This window comes from Equus asinus, chromosome 14 (assembly GCF_041296235.1).
Source record: "Equus asinus isolate D_3611 breed Donkey chromosome 14, EquAss-T2T_v2, whole genome shotgun sequence".
NCBI lineage: Eukaryota > Metazoa > Chordata > Mammalia > Perissodactyla > Equidae > Equus > Equus asinus.
Genome location: NC_091803.1, coordinates 25,682,110 through 25,706,907, shown reverse-complemented (window position 1 = coordinate 25,706,907; position 24,798 = coordinate 25,682,110). Strand labels below are relative to the sequence as shown.

The window sequence follows — 24,798 nt, the reverse complement described above, 5'->3', positions numbered from 1 at the left end:
TCTTCTTTGACTCCTCTCCCTAACCCTTTTTCAGTCTTCAGGTAACTCTTTTCGTAATTTGTAATCAGTGGGAGATAGGCTGTAGTGAGCTTAAATCTTGACCAGCATCAGAAGCTAGGCAGCAACTTCTGAGAACTCATGAATCTGTGCTTTCACATGATTTCACAAGAGCCAAAACTAGTGTGGGTTTTTTTCCCATTTAAATTTGCTCAAACTAATGCTGAGACGTTACATTTGAGAATTTATGAATTGGGAGTTTGCTTTCACAAAAACAGCGGGCGCACCCATATTTGCTCAAATTCATGGTAAGGAAGTTAGTTTTGAAACATTATGAATCTGAGCTTAACTTTCACAAAAACTGCTTCATATTTCATTCAGATTTGCTTGAACATACATATAATTTTTAGATTGACACCTGAGCGAACATCCGTAGCCAATCTTTTTCTTCTTCTTCTTCTTCCCAAGCCCTCCAGGACCTAGCTGTATATTCTAGTTGTCTATGTGGGATACCACCTCAGCAAAGCCCAATGAGTGGTGCCAGGTCCACACCCATGATCTGAACCTCGAAAACCCTGGGCCACTGAAGCGGAGCACACGCAAACGTAACCACTCAGCCACAGGGCCAGCCCCTGCTTGAACATATTTTTGAGATGATCTTTTGGAGTTTCTTTGTAACAAAAATTGTTTACCATCCTCCTGCCAGGAAGTTAGTTTTGATAAGTCTTGAGTCTGATCTTGTTTTCCTAAGAGACTACTGTTTCACCTAGATTTCTACAATTAACTCACGTTGAGTAGTTAATTTTGTGAACTCTGGAATCTAAGCTCATCTGTACAATAATTTTGGGGGTTAGCTAGATATGCTCAAACTCATGTTGGGAAGTGACTTTCAGTTTTGTTTTCAGAACACTATCATTTTTCATCTAAATTTGCTTAAATTTGGTTGGGAAGACACTTTTAAAAATTTATGCATCCGAGTTTGGTTTTACAAAAACTGCTACATTTCATCTAAGATGTGCCCAAACTTGCACTTTGAAATTTCTTTTGAAAACTGTGAATCTGAGGTTTTTTGCTTTGTTTACAATAGCTACTGTTATTTTTTCAAAACACTTCGGAAAATTTTTTGAGAAAAACTTGTGCATTTGAGCTTTTCACAAACTGAAGGATGTACAGTGAGAGAGATCACTGCTTTTGCCTCCCTCCAAAAGGCTAGAGCTGAGGCAAAACCATGCCCAACGTATTCTAGGCCTCTGTCAGTAATGTTATCTCAAGATTCCAGGGGACACTAATCACTTTCTATCTAGGGCAGGGATCAGGACAAATCTGATCTGTGGATCATTTCTGTAGGATCACTCAAGAATGGATTTTACCTTTTTCAAAGTTGTTAAAAAGAAAAGGTGTATGTGACAGATCATATGTGGCCCACAAAGCTTGAAGTCAGGCTGCCTTGTTGTGCATCTCCCTCCCTCGCTTCCTAGTCATGTGATCTTGAGAAAATCTTAATGTCTTTGTGCCTCAGTTTCCCCATCTATAAGATATGACAAGAGTAAGATTAAATAAGGCATGTAAAGTATCCAGCATGTAAGCAGTCAATAATGCTGACAATGATAAACACTATCCACTACCATACTTCTGACAACTATTTATAAGCCACTCACTTCAAAATCTTTTGTTCTTTTCCTTCCGTGACAGACTAATACTTGTCCCCCAGTGTCCATTCTCCCCTTCTCTCTTTTAGTAATAGAACTCCCCAAGTTTAAACGAACACAAAACCATCCAGCTAGAGGCATTTTAGTCTTCCCCACAAGGTGGTAAGAATATGGGACACTAAGTTCTAGCCAATGGGATCAGTGCAATTTGCAGGCCCTCTACTTCCTCTTCCTATGGGCTTAAACAAGGATGCGGCGCTGGTGAGCCAGCTTTAACCACGTAGATGAGAACCACCATCTAGCGGGATGGTGGAGCAATAAGACAGTGAGATCCTGGGTCCCTAGAGGATCTTGTGGAACACAATTGCTTAACCCCAAGCCTGGACCACTCACCTACCTCAGGACTGTCAGATGAAAAGCAAACTCTTTTGTCTAAATCATTGTTTTGGAGTTTCTTCATCATAGCAGCTTAGCCTACAGTCTAATTAAAATGCACCCCAAACTTAATCTCCAATTCCCTTATGTCCCAAACGTACCTCAAACTCAACATTTGTAAAACCAACCTCATTACAGGCCCACCCTGCAGACCTGCTATTCTTGTACTCTTGAACGCAAACACTACTCCAGATATTTCTTGATAACAGCCCTATCATCTATGTATCCCCAGTCAGGACAATCTCTCATTCTTGACTCCTACTGCTCACAATTCATCTGGTCACAGAAACCCCACAGCTTGTTACATCCATCCCTCTTCAATCTCACCCTCCCCTTTGATGCTAACCACCTGGCTTTAGGTGATTTCAATTTCTGGTTGGCTCTCCACCTCCAACTCCATACTCTACAATGCTGCTCCATTACCGTTCTTCAAACTGGATTCATTCGTGTATTTGGTTTCCCAAAGTCCAAAGCATTTAAAGTCGTCACAAGACAGCCCCAGGTGAAGTCCCTAGTCTATCTCCTGCACACCCCTCAAGATCCTTTATACCAACCACACTGTTCTTTAGCTCCTCCAATCCTCTGCACTTGCTCTTTTTCCTTTGCCTCTCTCAATGCTTCTCAAATGTGGAGGATCATTTTTTAAAAATTTCCAATCTACTGTGGATCGATATTCTTGAAAACATAATACACACAAATGCTAAAAACAATCACATGCTTAGATGTCACAGCAACAGCAGAGGTCTTCAGGGCTACTCATAATTACGGTGCCTGTTTTGTCACAGACAGGTAAACTGTGGCTCCATACTGGTCCAAGGACCATACTTCACACAGGTCGAGACTAACTCTCCCCCATTCCCTGCCTGATGAAGCACCACCCATCCACCCACAAGAGCAAACCACCACTACTTCCTCCATTACGCTTCCCCTGATATTTACGCACTGCGGACATACCTCTTCACTTACAGCAGTGTCTATGACTCCATCAGGTAGGATGAGCCCTGAGGAAGCACAGGGGCTGCAGCTTCGTGCTCGAGGGTCCTGACTGCTCCCTGTTCTCTGCCTTATTTCTCCCCAGCATGGAGGCACTGTCGGACATGTTTGAGCTGGACCTGCCCACTGTGCACTCCATCATCAGCAAGACGATCATTAATGAAGAGTTGATGGTAAGGGCCAGGGGTGGTAAATGGGCAGGTGCAGTCATGGAGAGTTTGGAGTAGAGGGATCTGACCTGTGTCATCACATCCTGTTCAATATATCCACCACCTTTTTCTCATACTCCTGTTGTAACGATCACATGTTATTACACTTTTCTCTTAAATGTCAAAGACCAACAAGCTCTCTCAAGTCAGGGATATGTACAAGACATGCCTGCACTCTAAGCCTTGTGCCTATCATGTGGTAGCAGCTCAGAAATATAATTAGCAAACGAACGTGTCCAACACACCTTTGTGGCAACATGTAGACAAGGAGGAACTGTAACAACTCAAAAGAGACCTTTAATAATTGGGGTGCAGTTTAGAACTTAAAGATTGAATGGTCTAGGCCATGGGGACAGAAGTCACGCAATCAGTAGGCTGTCTGAGACTGCTGCTGGCGGTAGCCACCCCGGCGCATGTACCCCTCGTTTTTGCGGTAGCCATCCTTCTGGTCTGCAAGAGAGCGATGGAAGGGGAGGGGGTGAATACCAGGGGAGAGGCAGTAAGGGGGCCAGAACCCTGGGGAACAGAGGGGATGGAACCACTTACCTCGGAAGTAGCCACCATAGGTACCCTGCTTGTGGTCAAACACCCGCTCATTATTTTCCACTAGGCTGCCTAGCTTCTCAGCTAGCTGCAGAGCCAGGTTCTGTTGGGCAGTGGGCTCGGTACGGTGCATCACTACTGTCTGCGTCGGCTGGTCTAGGGAGGCCTGAGAGGAGTGAGGCAGATGAGGGGACACAACACAAGTCAGATCCCTCTACTCCAAACTCTCCATGACTGCACCTGCCCATTTACCACCCCTGGCCCTTACCATCAACTCTTCATTAATGATCATCTTGCTGATGATGGAGTGCACAGTGGGCAGGTCCAGCTCAAACATGTCCGACAGTGTCTCCATGCTGGGGAGAAATAAGGCAGAGAACAGGGAGCAGTCAGGACCCTCGAGCACGAAGCTGCAGCCCCTGTGCTTCCTCAGGGCTCATCCTACCTGATGGAGTCATAGACACTGCTGTAAGTGAACAGGTATGTCCGCAGTGACTCTTCCTGGATCTTCCTGTGGGGAGGAGAGAGAAACGGGGGAGGAGCTTCAGGAAAGGAGACCAACCAATCTTTTCTTCACCCACCAAGGCCTCCCTCTCTGCTCACCTAACCAGCATGGTTCGGACTTTGTCAGCCTCAGGGAAAAGGTCCCACACTTTGCCATTCATCTTCTCATTGATGATAAAACTGTGGCAGGTCTTCCAGTCACCCATCTTCATGGCCTTGGAGGCAGCAACCACATGTTCTCTCATTGACTCAGGGGGACCTGAAAGGTTGGGAATGAGGTAGGACCTAGGGAAACTTGGGACCAAGGTTCCTGCCCCCATGAACACTGTTCAAGGAGGAACACAAGCGAGGAGAGCAAACAACCAGACTGGAGAGTCTCCCAGCTCTCCACTAAATAGTCATGTATCGTACAAGTCATTTACTATCAGAATAAATCTATCTATATTTAGACTAAATCAGTCCCATAGATGTGCTTCAGGGGATTGGTGAACCCCTTAAAAATGGGGACAAATTGGGGGCCATCCCCGTGGCCGAGTGGTTAAGTTTGTGTGCTCCACTTCGGCGCCTAGGGTTTCCCCGGTTTGGATCCTGGGCACGGACATGGCACCACTCATCAAGCCATGCTGAGGTGGTATCCCACATAGAAAAGCCAGAAGGACCTACAACTAGAATATACAACTACGTACTGAGGGGGCTTTGGGGAAAAGAAGAAGGAGGAGGAAAAAACAGATCAGCAACAGATGTTAGTTTAGGTGCCAATCTTTAAAAAAAAAAAAAAAACGTTGACAAATTGCCGTGTGGATCCTTACATTCGTTTTCCTAGGAAAAGGGTCCATTACTTTCATCAGTTCTTGCAGGGTTTCTTGAACTAAAAAAAGTCTAACATCTCAACTGGAATAGTATTTACCCAACTTCATTACTTCTTAGACCACTTTCGTGGTCTTTGCCGTATCTGTATGTCACAACGTTATTGGTTTGCTTTTCTTTAAAGCAGCTCACTCCTTTTCCTTAAAAAAATCTAGCGTCAAGGGCCGGCACCGTGGCCGAGTGGTTAAGTACGCACGCTCCGCTTCAGCAGCCCAGGGTTTTGCTGGTTCAGATCCTGGGCGTGGACACAGCATCACTCACCAGGCCATGCTGAGGTGGCATCCCACATGCCACAACTAGAAGGACCCACAACTGAAAATACGCAACTATGTACTGGGGGGCTTTGGGGAGAAAAAGGAAAAATAAAATCTTAAAAAAAAAAAAAATCTAGCTTCACTTTACCTCTGTGAAATCACAGGTTTGATGTGCTGATTATGGATTAGGTTCTCCAAATACCATCCTCAGACAAGCCAGGAAGGTAAGACATGGCAAACAAGAGCAACTAGAATTCAGGGTAGACAACAAAGAGCAAACGTCCTAAGACGAGAAATGGACGGCAAGTGCAGGGAAACATGAACATGGCAGACCTTAGGACAGGGAAGGCAAGCTCAAATGCACACACAGATCAGGCCCAAATAGAAACGTATGAACACAGCTGAGTAAAAGGAAAAGTATATACCCCTTTTGGATCAGCTTCCTTTTTGTCACCTTTGAAAGATGCAAAGTTAGAGGTTCAAAGAATACTTCTCTACAAACCAAACAGCAGCGCAGAGCTGAAATAGAAACTGGCTTTGGCTCCACTACAGGCAGTTACAGAGAGACACAGGGACTGTGGTGAACCAGAGAGCCCTAAGAGATGCTGTAAATGAGGGTTTTCACTGGAAATTTTCCAATTAAAACAAAACAAAATAGGTGCCGGCACCGTGGCCGAGTGGTTAAGTTCATGCGCTCCACTTTGGTGGCCCAGGGTTTCACCAGTTCGGATCCTGGATGCAGACATGGCCCAGTCATCACAATGAGAAGGACTTGCAACTAGAATAGACAGCTATGTACTGGGGGACTTTGGGGAGAAAAAGAAAATAAATAAAAAAATAAAACATTGGCAACAGATGTTAGCTCAGGTGTGAATCTTTAAAAAAAAATTTTTTTTCATTTTTAAAAAAACAACAAAATAAAGTATTACTACCTAAGTCAAATAAAATTTGCCTAAGGGGCACCTGCACTTTAGCATGACCACACACAACCAGCAGAGGACAAATCTGTAAGGGGATGTGGCTGCACACAGTAAGCTTGGCTCACTCACCAAGTCCTTCCATGCACCAACCTCACAGGAAAGGCACAATTCAAATTCCTTTTCCAGTGAAATCACAACTCACTCAATCCCTGGACTGAATGATCTGATCTTTCAGAAGTGATCAAAGGAGCCAATGTTAGATTCTTGAATGCTAAGGATCTAGCTCGTTTGGTTAAAAAAATAACATGTGTGAAGAAAAATAGTAAAAAAAAAAAAAAAAAAAGGTTAGAGAGGCAAATATTAACTGTTAAACCTGGGTAAGTCACTTAACTTCTGTGCCTGTTTCCTAATCAGGAAAAATGGAGTAATAAGAGTACCTGCATCATAGGGTTATTACTAATGCAGATTAAATGAATTATTACTTATAAAACCCTTAAGAACAGTGCCAGCCAGGAAAAAAGTTCTATGTAAGTTTATATTAAAAAACATTGTTGGAGTCAGATCATGGAGAGTCTAACTCAGTGACTAAGGAGGCTGGACTTTACTCTGTCGGCCATGAAGAACTTCTGAAGGCGTTCGGGGTGTATAACATCATAGATTTGGCAGAAAGATAATACAGACTGAAGGGGAGAATGACAGCAAGCAGGGATCTTAATTTGTAAGCTAAGACAATGTATCCTATGGTAACAGGCTACTGAGATTGCTGAGTAAAAAGGATGTCTTTAGGTTCTATATGGAGATGTCATGAAATCAAATGGAATCATCTCATAAGAATGTTATTCCTTTTAGATTCTCAACTCTTATGATCAAAAATAATCAAAGAATGAACCAAGTTTGCTGTACTACAGAGCCCCACACTCACCCAGCAAGGGCTGTCGCTCGCCCACCCGCAGTTGGTGATGGAACTGCTTGCTGATCATGCGCCGGCGGGCATCACTCTCATGGGCGGCCATGTAGGGGATCTCCAGCAGCATGGCAGACACCAGATAAACACACTCCAGCAGCTCCAGGTTGATGTGCAGGTGGAACGGCACCTGCCGGCGCCGCTCTACCTTCTCCTGCTCCTGGTTGCGCTCCTGCAGGCTGCGCAGCAGCAGACCCTGGCCCAGAAGCTCCTTGGCTCGGCCACTCGACTGGATGTCTAGCAGGGCATTGTGAGCATCCTTGGTCAGGCCCTGGCGGAAGGCACAGATGCCCAGCTGCACCATGGTGCGGTTGTACAGGATCTGGGAGCAAAGGACAACACACTCAGAGGTGAGGGCCACAAAGCAAATCTTTCATTTATTCAACAAATATACATCAAGCACCTAATATATGTTGAGCACTAGGCTACAGCCTGGGACAGAGAACAAAAGAGACAAGCCCCTGCCCTTCCATGGAGCTTACATTCTAGGAACAGGGGTTTGGAGGACAAAATAACCACAATATGCAGGTGGTGATTCAGGCTAAGGAGAAAAATAAAGCAGAAGAGAGAGTTAGGAAGAGAGTTTGTGTGGTGCTGGTAGAGTGGGGAGCTCATAATTTTACACAGGATAAGTAGAGAAGGCCTCTTTTTGAAGGGAATGTTTAAATAAAGACCTAATAGAAAAAGAGAGAGCAAGTCATGGTGGTATTCTGAGAAGAGGCTTCCAGAAAAAATAGAAAAGCAAATTAAAGGCCCTATGGAAGAATCGTGCCAGGTGTAGTCCAGGAACAAGAAGTGTGACATGGCTAGAGCTGGGGAAAGATGTGCTCATCCACTGGAGGGCGCGCAAGCACACGGCTTCCTATGCCCTATTAAGGATTTGAAGATGGGAAACCATGGGAAGGTTGTGAGGAAATCCGTGACATAATCTGACTTAATTTAACATGGTTACTCTGGCTACTGTATTAAGGAGAGCCTGAAGGGATATGAGGGCAGACGCAGAGAGACCAGGAAGGTGATGGTGGCTTAGACCAGACGGTAGCAGTGGAAGTAATATTAAGTGGTCAGATATGGATTTTGAACAGAAATGGCTGGAGAATCAGATATGGTATGTGAGAGAAAAATAAGAATTAAGGATGATTCCAAGGTTTCTGGCCTAAGCAAGTGAAAAGACAGACTCGCCACTAATTAAGACAAGGCAGACTATAGGTAGCACAGATTTCTGAGGGGAAAAAGACTAAATCTTTATTGACAATAACAAAAATACAGAAGTCACATCAGTCATGAACACAGATGCAAAGAACCTTAGAAACTATTCACAAACTGATTTCAGCAATATATGAGATTATATCATGACCAAGAAAGGATGTATCTCCGGAATGAAAGGCTAGTATAAAAATCTAAAATCATGGTTATTTACCATATGAACAGAATAAAGGAGAGATAACTGTGCATCATTTCAGTAGATGCAGAAAAAGCTTTTTACAAAATCCAACCTCTATTTAGGACAAATTCTCAGCCAACCAGGATCAGAAGAGAACCGTCTCAATCTGAGAAAGGGTATCTACAAAAATACTACAGCTTAACATTATATTTAATGGGTGAAATGTTGACTGCTTCCCTGCTAATACTGGGAACAAAGCAAGATGTCTGCTCTCATTACTTCCATTCAGCACTAAGTATAGGAGATTGGAGTCACTGTAATACAGCAAGAAATACATAAAAAAGAAAGAAAAGTCACTAAGATTGATACAGTAAATAAACTGCAGCAGATGACATGATTATTTCAGTAGAAAATCTTAAGGAATCTATAAAATAAGTATTAGACCTAGTAAGTGAATTAAGCAAAACAGCAGGATATAAGGCCAACATACAAAAATTAACTGTACTTTTAAATACTGGTAGTTAACTGGAAAATGAAATTTAAACGACAATTGTGGGGCTGGCCCCATGGCCAAGTGGTTAAGTTTGTGTGCTCTGCTGGAGGCGGCTCAGTGTTTCGTTGGTTCAAATCCTGGGCGCAGACACAGCACTGCTCATCGAGCCACGCTGAGGCGGCGTCCCACATGCCACAACTAGAAGGACCCACAACGAAGAATATACAACTATGTACCGGGGGACTTTGGGGAGAAAAAGGAAAAAATAAAATAAAATCTTTAAAAAAATAAATCAATAAATAAAATAAAATCTTTAAAAAACAATTGCATTGACAAAGGTATCAAAAATTGCATAATATTCAGGATTAAAATTTTAAAAGATGTGTAACATCTCTACAGTGAAAACCATAAAACATTGCAGAGAAACTGAAGATATTAAATGAAGAGAAAATGTGTAAGATCAAAAGGTTCAGGGCTGGCCGGGTGGCGCAGTGGTTAAGTGTGCACATTCCACCTTGGTGGCCCAGGGTTCACTGGTTTGGATCCCAGGTGCAGATATGGCACCGCTTGGCAGGCCATGCTGTGGTAGGCATCCCACATATAAAGTGGAGGAAGACAGGCATGGATGTTCGCTCAGGGCCAGTCTTCCTCAGCAAAAAAGAGGAGGATTGGTGGCAGATGTTAGCTCAGGGCTAATCTTCTTCCCAAAAAAAGATCAAAAGGTTTAATGTTGTTAAGATGTTAATTCTCCCAAAACTGATTTACAGATTCAATATAATTTCAGCAGGTGTTTTTGTAGAAACTGACAGGCTGATTCTAAAATTTATGTGGAAATGCAAAGGTCACAGAATAGCCAGAGCATTCTTAAAAAAGAACAAAGTTGGAGGACTTACACTACTTAATTTCAAGACTTATTGTAAAGGCATAGCAATCAAGACAGTGTGGAACTAGCATAAGGATAGACAAAAAGATGAATGAATGGAACAGAAGAGAGAGCCCAGAAATACACTCATATTACAGGGTCATGTGATTTTTCAAAGGCATCAAAGCAATACAATGGGGAAAGAATGTCTTTAACCCTGACTTCATACCACATGCAAAGTCACAGATCTAAATATGAAAGCTACAACCATTAAGAACTTTCAAAAATGGGCTGGCCATGAGTGGTTAAGTTCGTGCATTGTACGCTCTGCTTCGGTGGCCCAGGGTTTCACCGGTTTGTATCCCTGGCACAGACATGGCACTGCTTATCAGGCCATGCTGAGGTGGGGTCCCACATAGCACAACCAGAGGCACTCACAACTATAATATACAACCGTATACTGGAGGTCTTTGGGGAGAAGGAAAAAAAAAGAAGATTGGCAACAGTTGTTAGCTCAGGTGCCAATCTTTAAAAAAAAAAAAAAAGAAGTTTCAAAAATATAAAAATAGAATATCTTCATGAATTGCAAGTAGGCAAAGGTTTCTTTTAGACAGAACCCAGGAAATAATAACCACAAAAGAAAAAATTGCTAAATTAAACTATACCAAAAGGCATGGTTAAGAAAATGAATAGGAAAACCAAAGACTGGAAGAAAATATTTGGAAAACATTTATCTGACAAAGGACTAGTATCCAGGATATATAAAGAATTTCTACAACTCAGTAATTTAAAAAATGAACACTCGAAGCTTTAAAAAAAAACAAGGGCAAAAGCCGACTAGACATTTCATGAAAGAAGATATATAAAGGGCCAATAAACATAAAAAAAGTAGTCAATTTCCATAGTTATCAGAGAAATACAAACTAACACCACAATGAGATACCATTACACAACAACCAATATGGCTAAAGTTAAAGACCAACAATGTCAAATATTGACAAGGAGCACTCAGATGCTACTGGTAGGAGTGTAAAATGGTATAACCACTTTTGAGTTGATTATAAAACTAAACATACACCTACCCTATGATGCAGCATTTCCCACTCTCAATAACCCAAGAGAAAACATACATCCACACAAAGGCTTATACATAAGCTTTCACAGCACCTTCATTTATAATAGCCCAAAATGGGAAACAGACCAGGTATCTAGCAAGAGGAAAAGAGATCAAGAATTTGTGATAAATTCATATAATGGAATAAAAAATAGGAGTGCTATTTAAAAACCACCACCAGACAGGTTCACAAAATGTTCCTCACACAAATATCTGTTTTAAACATACATCTGCAGGATCTACACTTAGACATAATATTCCTTCTATATGAGATGTCCTCACAATACTGCCACACACAAAATTAACTGTTCCACTGTTATGTCCCAACACATCACCCTGCATTTGGGTCCCTGTCTTTCCTCTCAGTTTAACAACTTCATCTTTTAAAATAACATGATCTCCTAAAGTTCGGAACCAGACACACATATAGTAGGTATAACAAACGTTAGCTGAAACCAGATCTATATCCCAGAGGACTCTAATGCTATTGGAACAGTACAAAATATGTTAACATGCAGGAGGATCAAAGAATGCTGACATTTGGGAAGGACCAAGTGTCTACTTACATCTGCGCTAGCCAGATAGGTGGCTAATCTGGTTGAGCCACTTTACTCAAATAGAGGACCGGGCCTGGCCTAGTCTTCCCTTTGCCACCAGGGCCAGAGCACCTCCTTCCCACCCTACCTGTACTGGTGGGTCCGCGTGCTGAATGTTGTCTTGTAGATGGCTCATGAGCATGAGGTCACGGGCCTGGTACCAGCGGGAGTGCAGAGCATGATGGTAGATATGGCAGAGGATGGCACACGTGCGGATACGGTCTGTGCGGTCCTTGGCATAGATGTACTTGCACAGTCTCTCCATCAACACAGCTGAGTCCTCGCCCTCATTTTCTGCCTGGTCTTGCTCAGACTGGGAGGGGGTGTTGTTGGAGGAGGAGATATGGCAAAGATAATAGTTCTAAATGGCTCAGGATCCAGCAATCAAAGATGAGACTCCATTCAGCCTCGGTCTAGTCCCTCCAAGTTCCCCTCCCTGCTCCATCTCAGAGTCCCCAGTGAAGAGGAGATTTGTCATCAAGTCCCGAAAGACTTGTAGGACAGACTGACACATCCCTCTCCCCTCTGACATGGCTGCAAAGCACTCACCTTTGAGGAGCCCTCAGGCGGGGTAAGCTGCCGCTGATGGGCCTTGTAATCAAATTTGTAGTAGGTGTGGAGGATGCGCCTCAAGTAGACACGACAGATCTCCTCAGTAGTGCCCTTCTCCTCCAAGTAGCGCTGCACGCGCTCAATGATGGCGCACACCTGTGCCTCATCCTTCAGGTGCTCCACATACTCTGGCAGAGAGAGCACCCACCCTCATCTCAGCCTGGTACCCAGGCTTTCCCAATCATCTGTTGTCAGTCAATCAAGTAACCTGTTTTCTGTACCCATCAGAAAAGTTTACTTGCTGTGCCCTGAAAACACCATCCTCTTTCGGGACATGCCAAGCTCACTTTTGCTTCCTCCTGTCAGGTGCTCTCTTATGCTAATTCCTCCCCTAATGAACTCTTCCTCCTCATTTGGATCTTATCTCAAATCGCCCCCACCTAAAGACAATTTGTCAACCACTATGGAAAGCAGCCACCCCTCCAGTCACTCTTTATCACAGGTGCCCCATCTGAATTTCTAATTCCCACTTTACATGGTCTACAACCGCCTCATTTGTCTGTTGAAGTACCTTTCTCCAGCACCAAAATGTGAGCTCCATGAGCAAGAAGGCCTCCAGCTGCCTTGTTCATCACTATGCCCTTGACTCGATGGGCATTCACATTTTACTGAGTAGATGCCCTCTATTTTCCCCATCCCAATGCCTCTGATCCAAACTAAACAAGCCAAGTGTTTAGAAGCTATACCACAAGGGTCCTCAAAGTGCAGTCCCCAGACAGCATCACCTGGGAATGTGTTAGAAATGCACATTTTTGGGCCCCACCTAGACTTACTGAATCAGAAGCTATAGGACTGAGGCCCAGCATCCTCAGAGGCCCTCCAGTGTGAATGCTGGCGTAAACAAGGGTTGGCTTTCCAAACACTCCGGTTTAGTATAATCTTTACTATTACTCGCTGTGCTTTTCCTCTCACTGACTCCCACATTTGCTCAGGCTCACCTTGAGAGTGAGGATCAGTATTCTGCATTATTTTGGTAAACTCTTCATCCATTCGTTCCACCAGAGTTAGGATACAGCCACGGACACGCAATGGCTAAAGAGGAAGGCAAAGGAAGAGTAAATATCTTAGCCCAGATCTCAGTCCCAAATTCAATCCTTCTGTCTCCAGTGAGTCGTCCCAAAGTAAACAACAAGCACCATCAATTAACCATTAATTCCTCTTTTTTACCTGCTCAATATTATGCAAGTTCTCACTCTCTTCCAGAATGTTCTCTCCAACAAAGATGTTGGGGTTTGCAAACAGGATGTCCATCAGCTCATTGATGCAGTCCAGGCACTTCTGCCACATCTCAGGCTGCCAAGAGATCAGACAGCAGTCAGAGGTGTAAAGGTGGAATAAGCAGATGCCTTCCAAGAGCCCCTTTACCAGGAATCCACAGGACCTTCAACCACTAAGACTGTTTCCACAGCCCTTGAATTTTAAGACATTAGGCACCTTCCCCTGACTCACCAACTCAGCCCTAGGATGCTCTTCATTGCCCTCACCTTCATGTATGTGGCCAGGTTGGGGTTGTAATCATAGAGAGAGGCGATGATATTGAACTTGATCTTGACAATTACACCCTCCCCAAGGTTGTTTTCAGAAGCAATCTGAACCAGCAGCTGCAGCAGCTCAATCTGGGCTGCACTGTAGGGGTACAGAACTGGGTGAGGCATCAGAGACAAATCAAAAAGCCTCATCCTGCCATACAGCATGCTCTCTTCAGACAAGCAAAGCAGCCTCACTCCCAATCGCCCTATCCTCACCACCCATCTACATACTTCTCCGTCATAAGTGCCAAACAGAAACGGCAATAACGCTAACAATCTACCATCCTCTTCAGTCACTGAATAAACAAACAAGGTGAACATAATTCTCATTTTACAGATGGGAAAACAGTCCCAAAAGGTTAAGTGACCGGTTTAAGGTCAAAGGGACAGTAAAGAGCAGAAAATGGATTGGTATGTTCCAAATACACCATTCCTTCTACTGTAGTCACACAGAGGTCTTCCCCAAACAGCACTATTTCCCCTTCAACCGCCACCCTGTATCTTAGAGAAAAAGAGCTTTTCTCTGTAATCGCACAGCCCAGGCACACAAATCTTACCGATCAGTTCCCTTCTTGCCTCGTGCCTGTAAGATCTCATTCAGTTTCTTGATGACAACAGCATGGGTGATCTCAGTTCCCTTGGCAAACATTTTTGGCTTCTCCTAGGCAACAGACATCCTGTCATGGGCAGGCCAATATGAATCCATTTTTGCCTTAACTTTTCGCCCAACCCCATCAGAAGGACACCTGTATGCTCTCCCAAACTGTTTCCCGATTCATTTTATTTCTAAAATCCTCACCTTAACGAGGGGTACTCCACCCCGGACCCTTTCCCACTCTCCGCCTTCATTGTCCTCCTCCTCCTCGTCCAGGCGCTTAGATTTCCTATCATGCTTCTTCTTGGCTTTGTCCTCCCGTTTCTTCTCAGCTGCCTTCTTGTCCTCCTCTGTGGTGGGGGCCCTGCCAGGAGACACAGGAGAATATGAAAGACCAATCCCCTCTCCACTTTTGAGCCTTCTTCCTCCCATCAACTTCCTCTTTTCCTCCACCAAGTCCTGGGTCCAAGTTACACTCTCCAAGAATGACCTAGGGGCCAGCCCCATGGCTGAGTGGTTAAGTTCCCACGCTCCACTTCGGTGGCCCAGGGTTTTGCAGGTTCAGATCCTGGGTGCAGACACGGCACCACTCATCAAGCCATGCTGAGACGGTGTCCCACATGCCACAACTAGAAGGACCCACAGCTAAAAATATACAACTATGTCCTAGGGGGCTTTGGGGAGAAAAAAAGAAAATAAAGTCTTAAAAAAAAAAAAAAAAGAATGACCTAGAGTCAACCATAACCATACCCTAGAAGAAGGACCACTAAGCATTTGAATTTGTTGGACTACTTACCAAAGTCCGTCACCATATTACACCCACTAAGAAACTTATGAAGGGAAGAGTACGGTCTGGTCTAATAAGGTAGAGGTGCTAACCAGGTCACTGTAGGCACAGAAACAGCCCTCGCTGTTGCTCCACAGCTAACCTCTAAGGCTTTCCAGAGCATCCATAAGCCACATAGTTGTTCCTTGATACCAGCTGCTCTGCCCAGACTGATCTTTTTACCAGCCACCAACCAATCAGTTTAAAAATCAAAAAAAGAAAAAGGAAAAAAACTGTAAAAAACATTTATTGTTTCCAGATTCTCTGCTTTCCCCCCCTTTTCTCTTCTAACAACTGATTAATCTAAATTCTGAGTTTAAAAAAGCACTTCTTCAATACAACAAAATGCTCCCACAAAAAAGTATAAGATCATTGTCTCAAAGCAGTCTTAGGCCACATGACATCTGAAATCATCTCTAGATGATTTTTTAAATCACCTTTAATACTGACATAAGGAAACAGAAACCAAATGACAGAGACAAATTACTTCAAATTTTACATAGATATTGATGAAAAAATCTTTCCAGAAAAACTCAACAGACATCTGAATTACCTAGAATTATCATAAATCACCATTTTAACATTTACAAATAAATTTCACTTTAACAGCTTAAAAGGTCTAAATATGTTTTAGTAACAGTTTATAAATTTGCCTACTGGATTAAAATCTTCCCTTGCCAAAAGATTTATGCTGTAACTCCTAATAAAAGCATGTGCCCCCCCACCCCAATACTACCACAATACTCTCTAATGATAAAAATTCACTTTACAAATATGCAAAGTATGTTCATTAAACTGAAACTGCTTGGTCCACATCATCTCCAAAGCTCTGAGAAGATCAAAGGACCTAATGCTATTTCAAAATCAATGCTGTCTAAACTTCAAAACAACCTAATCTTCTTATGCCTGAAGTTTTACTCCCGGCCCTAAGGATATTGTGATTCATCCCTCAAAAGCACAATGAATTCGCACCCTATGAAATTCTAACGGAATAACCTAAGACTTGGCTTGACCTCTCTTCTATGACAGATTATACCTTGGTATGTTCACATCTTATTAGAAATTACCAGACAACTAATATGTATGCTCTCAGTTATATATAGAACAGATGCAAGCTACCTTTCTAAAAGGACATCACCAGATGACCCTCTACGTAATATGTAGCTAAAAGACTGAGGATATTAAGAGACACCAAGAGGTGAGCCCTAAAACTACACCAAAAAGAACTACTCCATGTCCTCTTAGCCACAACTACTTACCTAGCCCCTTCATAAAGACATACACCCTTCATAGGATCCTAACAACTTGAACATCCAATCCCACCACAGATCTATCCTGAGGTTCACTTAAAAAAAAAAAGGGGGGGGGGTTCCAGGAGTGGACAGCTATTAGAAGTAGACAGCGTCTTGTCACGATTCCATAGGTCAATCATGCTATCCGATGTAGACAACTTCCTCTAAACATCTTCGAGACAACAAACTTATATCTGTGTCTTCCTTCTCTTTCACTTCCGTGGAATTAATTATTTTTGCTTTTTTCTCCACTGCTAATCTTTTCAACCATTAAACAGTATCCAAGTTTCAAAATAAAAATTCTGGTTGCTCACATTTGATTAAGAGTCTCACAATGCTAACTTATCAGAAAGGGCCTAAGACACTGCATTTCATCAGTTTGTACTTCAGAATTTCTACTCCAACTACAAATTCAGAAACATGAATGTGTGATCTGTAACTTACTTTCAATGTGGTCCAAACAGCAAGTAAAATAATTTCAATATTTTAGCCCCAAAAATTCCTTAGCTAAAAATTAGCCCTAAATAAAACTGATCTCAAGTACTGGTCAATTGAGACTAAGTCTATGCAATAAATAACATCTTATTGTACCCAAACATGTATGTGGAAAAAGCAAACCAAGTAAGAAGAAAGCCACTTGATTAAAACTTCACTAAATTGATTCTTAGAAGATAGGGTCTAAATGTTTCTAATAATATCTGTGACTGTCCTCAGATTTTCTGCCCAAACCCGCTCTCCAATATCCAGGTGCTTTAATGTTGCTAGACAGCCTTATCCCACATCAAAAAGAGACTGAAGCTCTTGAGACTAAACCCATCCCTTTATGTGCTTGTTTTGATGAAAAGATGAAAGCTGAGAAATTCTGATGAGGGAAGGGGTATAGACTGGCTTAATATGGAGACGCGGAAAAACGATACTGGCAGATACTACAGAGATAGCCTGTCATGTTTCTAGAAAATTCATTAACCACTAAAGCTAATCCTGGCTGGCTTAGATAGCTAATGAGTTTACACAAAAAAACGTGCAAACAAAATGCATCGTTCTCACAGTCTGGGATTTTCCTTCTCTCCTCATTCCTCTTTCTCTTCTGTAAATTATTCTTTTGTCTTAGTTGGAAATCAATCCTAAATAATGGTCAGCCTTATACAAGTTAAATAGTATCTCTGAATTATTCTTTGACACTACAAAGCCACACTCTCAGTATCAAAAAGACCTTTGAGGAGTCCATGGTTAACCCAACCTCTGATACTTGAAATCTGAACTGAATCTAATTTTAGGGGTTTTTTTGGGCTAAGTATACAAAGCAAAATTTCATAGGTTAAAAAAAATCTCAAGGGTAATCTCTAAAAGAATAGCGTGTAACTCCCAAACCAGTAGAGGAAACAAACTGAGTAAGATGAAAAAAGAATACAATCTAGAAATGGCAAAACAAGAAAAAGAGTGTGAGAAATGAAACAGAAGACAAGATTAATCTCGAGTGACAGGAACATCTTCTGTTCCAAGGAGGCAATTGTTGACAGGCCCTTAGATAGCTTTCAGGATAGGGGCTGGATGCCAGAAAGACTAAGGCATAATTACAGGGTTAGAACTTTCAGCTCCACCCGCTGACCACTGGGGAAGGGAAGAGGGGCTGGAGACTGAGTTAACCATCAATGGACAATGATTCCATCGATCATGCCTAGGTAAAGAAACCTCCATAAAAAACCCTAAATGATAAGGTTTGGAGAGTTTCTGGGTTGGTGAAAACATCAAGGTGCGGGGAGGGTGGCACACCCAGAGAGGCATGGAAGTTCAGGCCCCTTCTCCCATACCCTGCCCTATGCATCTTTTCCATTTGGCTGTTCCTGAGTTGCACCCTTTATAATAAACTGGTACAGTAAGTAACGTGGTTTCCTGAGTTCTGTGAGTGGTTCTAATAAATTATTGAACCTGAGGAGGGGGTTGTGGGAACTCCGAGTTTATAGCTGGTTGGTCCGTTGGGAGTTACAGGTGCCAAACTTGGGACTTGCAACTGGTGTCTGAGGTGGGGGTAGTCTAGTGGGACTGAGCCCTTAACCTGTGGGGTCTGCACTATGGGTAGTGTCAGAACTGAACTGAACTGCTGAACACCCAGTTGGTGCCCAGAGAGCTGAAGAATTGATTGGTGTGAGGAAAAAAAACCACACACAGTGTCAGAAGTGTTCTAAGTAAAAACAAATCAGATATGCAATCCTGTCCAGACTTGACCACAGTGCTCCCCAGAACAGAGTGAAAAATACTTCTCAACAAAATGCCTATGCTTAGACCTCTCTAGAGTCAGGGAACTCCCTACCTCCTGAAGCAGCATAACTCCCAACTTTTTTTTGGTGAGGAAGACTCGCCCTGAGCTAACATCTGTTGCCAATCTTCCTCTACTGTGTAGGTGGGATACCTCCAGAGCATGGCTGACGAGTGGAGCAGGTCCGCACTGGAGATCCAAACCCACAAACCCGGGCCACCAAAGCAAGGTGTGCATTCAGAACTTCAACCACTTGGCCACAGGGCCGGCCCCAGTGTAACTCCAACTTTTGAAACCAGGAAAGCAACCAAAAAAGCAAAAGAGCAGCAATGGTTCTGCCCATGAAAAGAGTACTGTTTACCAGAGCTTTTCATTTGACTCCTGTGCAATACATAGGAGCAGGTATCACTTTGACTTCAAAAGAGGAAACTGAGGGTCAGCCTGGTGGTGAAGCAGTTAAGTTTGCACACTCCGCTTTGGGGGCCTGGGATTCACCGGTTTGGATCCCGGGTGTTGACCTATGCACCACCTATCAAGCCATGCTGTGGCAGGCGTTCCACATATAAAGCAGAGGAAGATGGGCACAGATGTTAGCTCAAGGCCAGTCTTCCTCAGCAAAAAGAGGAGGATTGGTGGCAGATGTTAGCTCAGGGCTGATCTTCCTCTAAAAAAAAAAAAACTAAAAAAAAAAGAGGAAACGCAGACCTAAGAAGGCACAGTAACTTACCCAAAGTTGACAGCTACTAAAAGACTAAGGGCTAGGACCAGAATCCAAATCAGAATCTTTACCCATTCAGTGACTGTCCTGGTAAAGTTCAGAAAGGCTTGCTGCAGTCTATATGCAATATTCTAACAAGTTCTTGGGAAGGGTGACAAGAGTAGCAATTATCACTGAGAGCTCACCACACGCCAGTCCTGGGATGAACCACTTTCCTGTATCACCTCCCATCTTGCAGTTATCCTCAGAGGTAGAGTCAAATACTACCCCATTTTACAGATGAGAAAACTGAAGACTGGAAAGCTTAAGCAGCTTGTCCAATATCAACTAACTGGTGTCAAAGTGAGACTTACACACAGTCCATGTGCAGTGAGTAATGACATGGTTAAATATTGGGACTCTCAAGCCTTCAAATCCCATTGTCAGGACTCATTAGCTTTGTGTGACCACAGCCAACTAACATACTTGACTCTGAAATGCCTCTGTGCAAAGGGAGCAGTTGGCATCTATGATCTAAAAGCACTGCATGTAAGAACCAACAACCTTCAAGATGATTAAAGGCATCCTACCCTTCCCACTGTAGCCCAAGATACCACCACTTTTACTTTTTAAGGAATCTTGAAGCCAGCACGGTCTGTTTCCCTTCTTCCTCCTCTGAGTCTGAACCAGAAGATGTGGAGCCTGTGTCCCAGTCTTCATCATCTTCTGAATCTTCTGAGTCCTCATCTTCATCCTGAGAGGAAAAAAGAGGATTAGCAGGAAGGAGATGGGGACACTGACTGGTCTTCCTGCTCTCCCTGCTGACACATGTTCCAGGGATTTTCAGGAGCAGAACAAGTGGTTATTCACGGAATCAGGATATTAAGAGCTGAACTGAACCACCAAGACCCCGAGAGAAGTGGTGACTTGCCCTAGGGACACACAGCTCCCCAGGGGCAGAGCTGGGCCCAGAATCTAGCTGTCTACATTCCAGTTTGCTCAGTGCTCTAAGAGGAAGGCTGTTCTCAAACCAGGCTCTGCTAAAACGAATCCCTCCTAACCCCAGAGTTCTGAGACTCCTCTCCTCAGGAACCCAAGAATGATCTGCAGCAGACAAACCCCCCCTAGTGTAACTCTGGCTCCTACCTCCATCTTTTTGAGGAACTTTCGACTCTCCCCAGAAGGAACTTCTGATTTCTTCTTCAGGAAAGTTGCAGCACTGACTCCATCCTCATCCTCATCCTCATCTGAAGAGCCTGGTGGCAAAGAGGAGGGAAAACAGCTAGACGGAGAGCAAGGCTGAAGGGCAACCAAGAAACCATGCTAAGGGAACCCCTAACTATGGACTCTCTAACCATTCCCAACAAGGGTCTCCTCTCTCACCTTCCGAATCCTCCTCATTCTTCTCAGCATCTTCATCTGCAGACTGCTCAGGGTTCTTAACAGCGAAGTGAGAGAAAAATTAAGAATGCCTAACAACCACCACCCCACCCTATCCCTCCAACCCTAAGAGTTTTGTCATGATTCCTTCTCCAGGCACACCTCCCATTTGCACAAGCTTTTTTGTCTCAGTCACAGGGTCACTGTTCCCACAGTTTGAAAAGTCTGCCTCTAGCATCCCCACCTGTTTGTAATTTGTAATATGAGACTCAAAATCTCGGTTGTATTTTCGGATCTTCTGGCGCAGGGTGCTCAGGGCCTTGGCATTGTTCTTGTTCATCTTCTTCTTGCCTTCCTTATCTTCCCATAGCTAAAGAAAGGAGAGGAAGAAAGGGAAAACAAGGATCTGAGACTAAGTAATATTTCTTAAACTTCAGGCTTCACCACCAGTTTTTTAAATCTTACTATCTGTATACCAGCTGTACTGCTTACTAACTATATCTGTTATTTTTTAAAGATCTTTTATGTATTGGGGCTGGCCCTGTGGCCAAGTGGTTAAGTTTGCACGCTCTGCTTCAGCGGGCCAGGATTTTGCCAGTTCGGATCCTGGGCGTGGACATGGCACTGCTCATCAAGCCATGCCGAGGCAGCATCCCACATGCCACAACTAGAAGGACCCACAACTAAAAATACACAACTATGTACCGGGGGGCTTCGGGGAGAAAAAAGGAAATAAAATCTTTAAAAAAAATAATTAAAAAAAGATCTTTTAGGTATCACCACCAAAAGTCCAAAACTACAAATAAGATGTAACATAAGAACAAAATACACTTAAAATTCTTAGTCCAAAAAAGGACTCTCTCCTTGCTTCATCCTATTTCTTATATTCTAGAAACACTGTATACACAGCAAACAACCCAGAGGGGACATGATCCTGGAAGCAGGTTAAGGGCAGGCCCCAGGTCCACAATCCCCTCCTAGATGCCCCCTCACCCAAAGGAATCACACCTCATTAAGATAGTCTTCTAGGTCAGCCAAGATGCGGATATAGAACCGTGGGACCCCTTCCTTGTCCACAATGCTCTTAGCCTTCCCATATGCTTTTCCCAGCAGCTCAAACTCTTCCAGGCACTTGGTGACATCCCGAATCTTCATGGCATTACGGATGGTCCGGATAAGGTTGGTAAGCTCTTCAAACCTGGGTTGGGAACCCAATACCACGTTGGACATGCCCACCATAATCAACCAGAACACCCACCACTGTTCCAGAGACTCCCTACCACGCAGCCTCCCCATGGTCCTCACCTCTTGTCCTTGGCACTTCGGACAACTCTCTTGGTATCTTCTTCATCCTCACTCAGCAACAATGGCCTATTTGGAAGGAACAGAAACCAATAACCTTCCTTCTTAGTTCCAGTCTTTCCAAGTGATCTCTATTTGTCTTCTCACATGAGGCAGGTAGCACAGAGAAATATGACTGTCTCCATACTCTCAGAAATAAACAAAGGTGCTTATTTACTTTGTCAGAAAACTACTTAAAGACACAAGTTACTAAGAAGTACTGAAAAAAGTTGACAAAGAGGATACTTCAGCTACAACCAATGGAAAAAGCACCAAGAAGGTGGTACCTGAACTAGGTCCTAGAAAGCAATGTTTCCCAGGGGTTGAGAGGCCAAGGGCAAGGAAAAAGTCTCAATGGCTTTAACACCTCCACTGCTAATATTTTTTTTTTTTGATGAAAGACCAGACCACAGACAGCCCTCGCTGGCAACAATGTCTCTACTCTTTTCTTTCCACTTTATTAATTTTTCCACTTATTTTATGGCAAACGATGTTGGTTTCCCACTTGTGGCAGTGGTATGAAATCATACGATATGAATTTATATGAGTGTATGCGTGTGGGTATACGTATTTTTAAACAGTAGCACAGGCATATGACAAAAACAATGATGGCATATGTATGACAGAAATTTGAGAAACAACATTCCACTGTTTCAAAGGGTGAAAAGAAATTCAATTTGAGGAGACAGAGAAAGGATATTTAAGCGGAGGTAAACAACAGAAGTTTAAGAACGTGCCGGCAGCACCAGGTGGCTGCTGGGCTTCAGAGCCACATCAAGGAGCTCCCAGACAGGAAGAGAGCATTGTGGATTTCTTTTTGCGAGCAGCGAGGAGCCACTGAGGAGTTCTTGGTGCTAAGAGTAACTGCGACTTTTGGAGTCTGATGCCGAGCGGAGGAGGGAAGAGCGAGGTGGGACTGAGACTGTCGATATAGAGGCCAGTTAGGAAGCTGACGCAAGAGATCCAGCCAGCAGGAAACCCCTTGTCCCTTGTTCCCACACTCACAGCACCCCAAGCTTTAAGGTTGTCGCTCCAACCCTGCTGCGGCCCCTTAAACTCTCCACACGCTCAGCGCCGGCTCTCGCCGCGCCTACCTCACTCCCCTCCCCCACGCACGGCCCCCCACAGCCCGCCGAACCCCGCACGCCCGGAGTGGGCACCGCGACGCACGCCCCGCTCTCACTGTTTGCCGTAGTTACCCCCGACGGGTTTGGTGACGAGCTCTTCCCCGGACAGGGACGACTCAGACTCGCTGTCCGAACCGGTGGTGAAAAACCTCGACATGGCGACGGCGCCGAGGGCGGCGGGTGCGGCTGGACCTACGGGAAAACCGGAGTCACGGCCCACGAGTCGGGTCCTGCACCGCCACCACTCGACCCTCGCCCCTCACCGTCCCTGCCCATGCTCCGACCCGAAACCCCGCCTGAAGCACGAGGCCCAAGAAACACGCACCAGCTGACCTCGCGTGTCACTCCGCGGAGCCGAAGCGGAGCCGAAACGGCGGAAACGCGGAGAGGAGAAGGCGGGACGCTTGCGTCACTTCCAGGAAGCGCTGACGAATATACTGGGCGACTACACTCCCAGAGGCCTTCGCGTCACGCGCCGGGTGGGCCCGCGTCTGACGTAACCTTGGCAGGAAGGAGCGTGCTTTGGTAATTCCCATCCCAGCCAGCTCTGCGGTCATGTTTTCATACTCACAGATGCCCAGCCTCACCCCTCTTCTGCGGAATCAGAATCTCAGGGCTAGAAGTTTCGTTTTATAGAGCACCGACGTGATGCTGATGAACTTCAAGGTTTTGGAGCTAGGCTTAAAGCAAACTCGGAATCAGACTGGATTCAAATCCCAGCTCTACCACTTACTAGTTTGTGAATTTAGGCAAATTCTTATCCTCTCCGTGATTCAGTCTCCTCAAGCTATAAAATAAGGGCAATAATAGCATCTGCTTCATAGCGTATTATGAGAATTAAATGACTTAGTATATATGAAGTATTTAGGACAGTGACTTGTACAAAATCAAGTAATTGTCAATGAATAAGAGGCGTAAACTGTGGGAGAAGCAAAAAGTTTGGGGACTCAAGAATTGCAATTCACAATTCAGAATTGTGAAGCACAGAATTGTGAAGAATTGCAAGCACAGATTCAGGTAGAAAAACAGTGTCCCACTAGGGAGTAAAAGGGGCTTTTAAAGGCAAAGGAGGGAGCTTGTATTACAAAGAATTTTAATTAGAGGCAGAGAGTTAGTGGCTAAACATTGACTTGATTTTTTTTTTAAGATTTTCTTTTTCCTTTTTCTCTCAACCTCCCTCACTCCCCCGACACAGTTGTGTATTTTTAGTTGTGGGCCCTTCTAGTTGTAGCATGTGGGATGCTGCCTCAGCATGGCTGATGAGCAGTGCCACGTCCGTGCTCAGGACTGAACTGGGAAAATCCTGGGCCGCGGAAGCAGGGCGTGCAAAAGCCACTCAGCCATGGCTGGCCCCTGAT

At 44.1% G+C, this 24,798-nt stretch overlaps 1 protein-coding gene across 3 annotated transcripts; it reads right to left on the bottom strand.

Annotated features, from left to right (window-relative positions):
- Window positions 1-3,555: 3,555 nt before the first annotated feature.
- Window positions 3,556-23,880, bottom strand: LOC106845643 (eukaryotic translation initiation factor 3 subunit C). Of its 3 annotated transcripts, none has more exons than XM_014863987.3 (21): window positions 23,766-23,880; window positions 23,497-23,632; window positions 22,278-22,343; window positions 21,981-22,170; window positions 21,217-21,342; window positions 20,976-21,030; window positions 20,739-20,848; window positions 20,219-20,346; window positions 14,725-14,884; window positions 14,483-14,586; window positions 13,881-14,022; window positions 13,564-13,689; window positions 13,335-13,428; window positions 12,334-12,524; window positions 11,873-12,097; window positions 7,294-7,657; window positions 4,430-4,589; window positions 4,272-4,337; window positions 4,095-4,182; window positions 3,830-3,992; window positions 3,556-3,733 (listed from the first exon to the last, which is right to left on the bottom strand). In XM_014863987.3, exons 2-21 carry the CDS (start codon window positions 23,595-23,597, stop codon window positions 3,651-3,653), a joined length of 2,742 nt encoding a protein of 913 aa, XP_014719473.1. In that variant the 5' UTR covers window positions 23,598-23,632; window positions 23,766-23,880; the 3' UTR covers window positions 3,556-3,650. The 3 variants fall into 3 exon arrangements, with proteins under 3 accessions (XP_014719473.1, XP_044603600.1, XP_044603599.1); XM_044747665.2 differs by having other exon boundaries at window positions 14,483-14,583; XM_044747664.2 differs by having other exon boundaries at window positions 23,774-23,867.
- Window positions 23,881-24,798: the final 918 nt, after the last annotated feature.

What these genes read in the sequence shown, in the direction of transcription:
- LOC106845643 (XM_014863987.3), bottom strand. Translation starts at nt 23,597, where the DNA reads ATGTCGAGGTTTTTCACCACCGGTTCGGACAGCGAGTCTGAGTCGTCC. An exon ending in ACTTGCATAATATTGAGCAG is followed by an intron (nt 13,429 to 13,563) that starts GTAAAAAAGAGG and finishes CTTCCTCTTTAG; the next exon opens with CCATTGCGTGTCCGTGGCTG. An exon ending in ACGCGGACCCACCAGTACAG is followed by an intron (nt 7,658 to 11,872) that starts GTAGGGTGGGAA and finishes CTTTGCTCCCAG; the next exon opens with ATCCTGTACAACCGCACCAT.